Genomic DNA, 4258 nt, shown 5'->3' on the forward strand with positions numbered 1-4258 from the left:
TATGCTCATCAAGGATACTATCCATGTCAAATAAAGAGCTAAAACATAAACAAATAAAACAAGAAGTGTGGACTCCCAAGTTCAGCTCCTCAAAGGAATTACAGTAATCTAACCAACTATGAAGACATGGATAACAGATTCTACACGGTTACTGTTACATATGAGTAAAACTAAGTGAAGGAGGTTATTAGTTTGCATCATGTGGATAATAGCAATCTTAGAACAGAAGAGATCATCGTTTGCACACATTAAATCATTCTAATAATTTGTCTACAAAATAAAATATAAGTGCTAGTGGTAAATCTTTTTCTGTGTTATATTCAGATTTTAAACAATAAAGACTGGTTAATAAAGACATCACACTATCATCATTATTACCTACGTCAGTGTATGGCAGTGATAACTAGATAATAAAAGACTCATCATGTTATCTACTACAATAATTATACTGTATAGAGTCAGATCTAAAAGTCTTTCTAGATTTACAAATATATTTATGCTGACATGAACCTTTGCAGTCTTGCAGTGGATTTAAAGATCTCTGTTTAGGAAACTGCAAAACACATAGACAGACCTAGTTTGGGCTGAAGTGCATATTATGGCAAACTTTGTTGAAGATTCAGAGGAAAGATCAATAAGGGTTTCTATTGTGCACTACCAAAATAAACATTTGGTAACAAATAAAGCCTGAGGTCACAAAGACCTTTAATAAAGGTTGTTGTGACCCAAATGTTGGACTTGTCAATAAATACTTTGTGACATGATCTGATAGGACATGTATTCCATCCCCATGACCCACCCATACAACTGATCTTGTGAACTTACTAAATGGCTTATCCAGCTGAATAATGTTAAAAAAAAACAAAAAAAACATTACATAATACACCCCTTGAAGTGGCAACCTATTTGCCACTCTGGCAGGACATACATTTTCTGTACTCGTGCTTGTCGTAAGGCAATAAACTCCAAAGAAAATCCAAGAAGGAAACCGATGTAAAAAGGAAGAATGCTGCGATTTATTCTCAAAATATAATCCACTTTGAACAAAAATAAAAGTTTCCAAGCAAAATCCTGTGTATCCGGTCTGTCAGCTCAAACTAATTGACAGTAAAAACATTAAGATGAAACAAAATATCAGTTATGATTAATCCTTATAAATTAAAGCAAAATAGATATTAACTAATTAGGCACAAAATGCAAACATAAGCCTCATGTTCTCCATGGCTCTAACACCCCTGGAGCTTTTAACTGGCTATTGAAAGGATAGGAAGCTGTGATTGGTTGTGATTTGGCCTCAGAGGCAGGGTTTCAAGTCTAGTCACATATAAATGTGGCAGCACACTAAAGGTGCGCACTTGGGGGCTCTTCAGGTCAAACTGCTGTTGACCATGGCAAAGTGCTGCTAGGATGCTTCATTGGGACAGAGGTAGGAGCTCAGATGACAAAGGGATCTCCACCAAACCACAGGTTTCTCCACTGTAACCTCAATACCCTCCAACGCCACAGGCCCGACCTCCTACACCGCCTGATTGATTGAGATTATGAGAAGTGTATAATGTCTAAAGAGCCAAAAGTGTACTGTAGTCAAATCTGTAGCTTTTAAAAATATTGGCTTTGATGTGATGTGAATACTTTGATTATGTTTGTGAATACTATATCTTTTTCATGGTCGACTATTGGCAGTAATATTTAACTTGTGTTTTTTTTTTTTAAATGATGCTTTTAAAGTAAAATAAACCTTTCAAGAAATATTGATAGTGAATGAGAAACTTTTCCATTTTACCTAAATGTCTTAGTGTGACCTCAGAGAAGCTGATCTCATAAAATGTATGTAATCAATACTGTATCTGAGTCACCTTGATCAACAGACATACCCATTATTTATCAGACTTACAGTTTTAATGAAATCCAACCATCCTAGGATAAAGCTTTATCATGTGAGGGGTTGTAAAGGGGCTATATCCTTATTTTTTTAAGTTAAATGTAAGTTCTACTCTTCTGTTTTCAGTTTTACTTGTATTTAATATTTGAATTATGTATGAATGTAACAATGGTGCTTCGCTATTTCAGTATTCTATATACACGATCTCAAAGATGTTATCCACTGTGCACATCTATATTTATTTTAATGGTTAATTAAAACTTTTTGGGGTAGAAAATAACTTCTTTCCTGACTGATGCCTGATGCCGAGCTTGTTTGTGTAGTTTTATATTTACAGATCAGAGCATCACGGTTATATAGTTAATGAACTAAAGGGCATGATAACATCTCTACGGTAGACAACCAGGATACACAGAGAGATATACAGTAAAAAAAACTATAACTAACTACAACACAAAACTAAAGCTAGTCGCCTTAAACAATAAAAAAAGATCTTCTACAAAATATACATATTTTGTTTATTTATTAAACACATAATATATTTACTAATGCACCGACAGTTTTAACATTAGGACCGCTTTAGTCTTAAGGTTTATATACACTAAATGTTCTCCAACACAATACATAGACAATCTTCAGCATGTTTTATTTAAAACAAGTCCTGAATATATTATTGCCACGTTTCAATAAATTCTCATCAAACAGCAAACTTCCAAACATTCTGCAACACTGATAAAAGCTTTGAAACCTTTGTTTTCATACAAGGCTTGAATGTCATTTTATACTACAGGTAGATTTACAGAAATGTTTAATTAAATGTCTTAACGTCATCTTAAAAATGATCAAGTCCAGCCATCAGAAAACACAGTGGCCCCTGTGGAATATGGAAAAGCATTATTTGAGAACTAATCATTAATACCATTATAAAGCTGTTGTGTCCTAAAGTGGCAGCTTTATTTTTTTCCCCCCCAAGGACAAATGTTACATATCTCACAGAGAGTGACCTTTACCAACACGTCACAGTAACTATCAAAATATAGATTTAGTCAAAAAAAAGTGTAATGTATAAAATCAAATCAAAATATACTCTGACTTTTTTATATTATGACAAAGTATTTTAGCAATAAATCTGATTCTGTATCAAAAGCACTAGTTAGTTGCCTTCCAGTGATCTTGAGAATACAACCACCAGAGGGCGACTTCAGAGGAAAACTGTCACAGAAGTTCAGTGAAATATTCAGCAAGTGTTTGAGATAGATTACATTGGACTGTTTAAATCACAACTGTAATCAGACATTTGCGCATCAGGAAGGTGATTTTATAACACTTTACACATTTTCTGACCAACGTTTCTCAGTCGCCAGTGAAATACCTCCAAGAAACATAACTCCTCGTCAGTTATAGATTGTCTCGCGGGTAGAAGTTTAAGTGCATTTACTTCTCTCTTTGACACTGTTGTGACAAATAATGTTAACAGCTGTCACAGCATAAAAACAGTGTTGTGGCTTATTACCAAAAATGAAACATGGACATTTTATTTGAACAATTTCAGGCACGTGTGATAATATTTTGGTGAGTTTTACTTTAAGCAACATAGCAGAAGAGTCTTTGTTAGTTCTTGCTTTGCAGGGTCCTTGAATGTAGGTTTACCAATAAAAATAACTAAAGAAAAAAAAAAAAAAACCCTCACCAAAATGTGTACACTAAACCTTTTTGAGTCCTGTGTTGCTCTTTTCTTGCTCACGAATGTAAAAAAAAAAAACAACAGGCAAACACGTCGAGCCATACATCTCATCTGCGTGCGTTCACGCTCTTCCTCTTCTCCGCCGTCAGTCAGACTTGTCTTTCTTTTTGGCTCCTCCTACGGGAACTTTGCTGACCACCGCAGAGCCGACAGCAGTCACTCCTCCGGCTACGGCACACACGCCTCCTTTAACCAGCCCCACTCCGATCCCAGGCACAGCGGCTACAGAGCAGACGGCAGTCTTGGTGAGGTCCAGACTCTTTCCTCCTATCCAGGTCACGCCGCCCACCGTCGCTCCTAAAGCTCCCTTGGTGGCGCCGTACAAACCCCCCGCCAACCTGCCCAACATGCCCGGCTGCGTCTGTGGGTGGTCCTTGTTGTTGTCTGGTTTAAAAACAACAAGAGCAACGTTTAAAGATTCAATATGTGTCACTGCCAAATAACAAAGAATAAGACAGGGTTCCCACTCTTTTCCTGGACATTTTCCAGGAGTTTTTTTCTTGACAATACAGGACAGTTCTTGCTCATTTATCTGTGGTTCATTACAGGTAGGTGTTTAGCATTCATGACTGGTCTCACCAAGCTGTGGTCTCCGGTGAACTGACAATATTTTACTACAGTTTTCTTCTAAT

At 36.4% G+C, this 4258-nt stretch overlaps 1 protein-coding gene across 4 annotated transcripts in view; it reads right to left on the reverse strand.

The window, feature by feature from the left end:
• Window positions 1-2507: 2507 nt before the first annotated feature.
• tmem263 (transmembrane protein 263) overlaps window positions 2508-4258 on the reverse strand; it is a 5084-nt gene continuing 3333 nt past the window's right edge. For all 4 annotated transcript variants that reach the window (XM_035665189.1, XM_035665191.1, XM_035665192.1 and 1 more), the window contains one exon: window positions 2508-4010. In XM_035665189.1, coding sequence (XP_035521082.1) covers window positions 3712-4010 — 299 coding nt within the window. In that variant the 3' untranslated portion in view covers window positions 2508-3711. The remainder of the gene's footprint in view (window positions 4011-4258) is intronic.

This window comes from Morone saxatilis, unplaced genomic scaffold (assembly GCF_004916995.1).
Source record: "Morone saxatilis isolate NCDOM2014 unplaced genomic scaffold, NCSU_SB_2.0 Contig2, whole genome shotgun sequence".
NCBI classification, from domain to species: Eukaryota; Metazoa; Chordata; class Actinopteri; family Moronidae; genus Morone; species Morone saxatilis.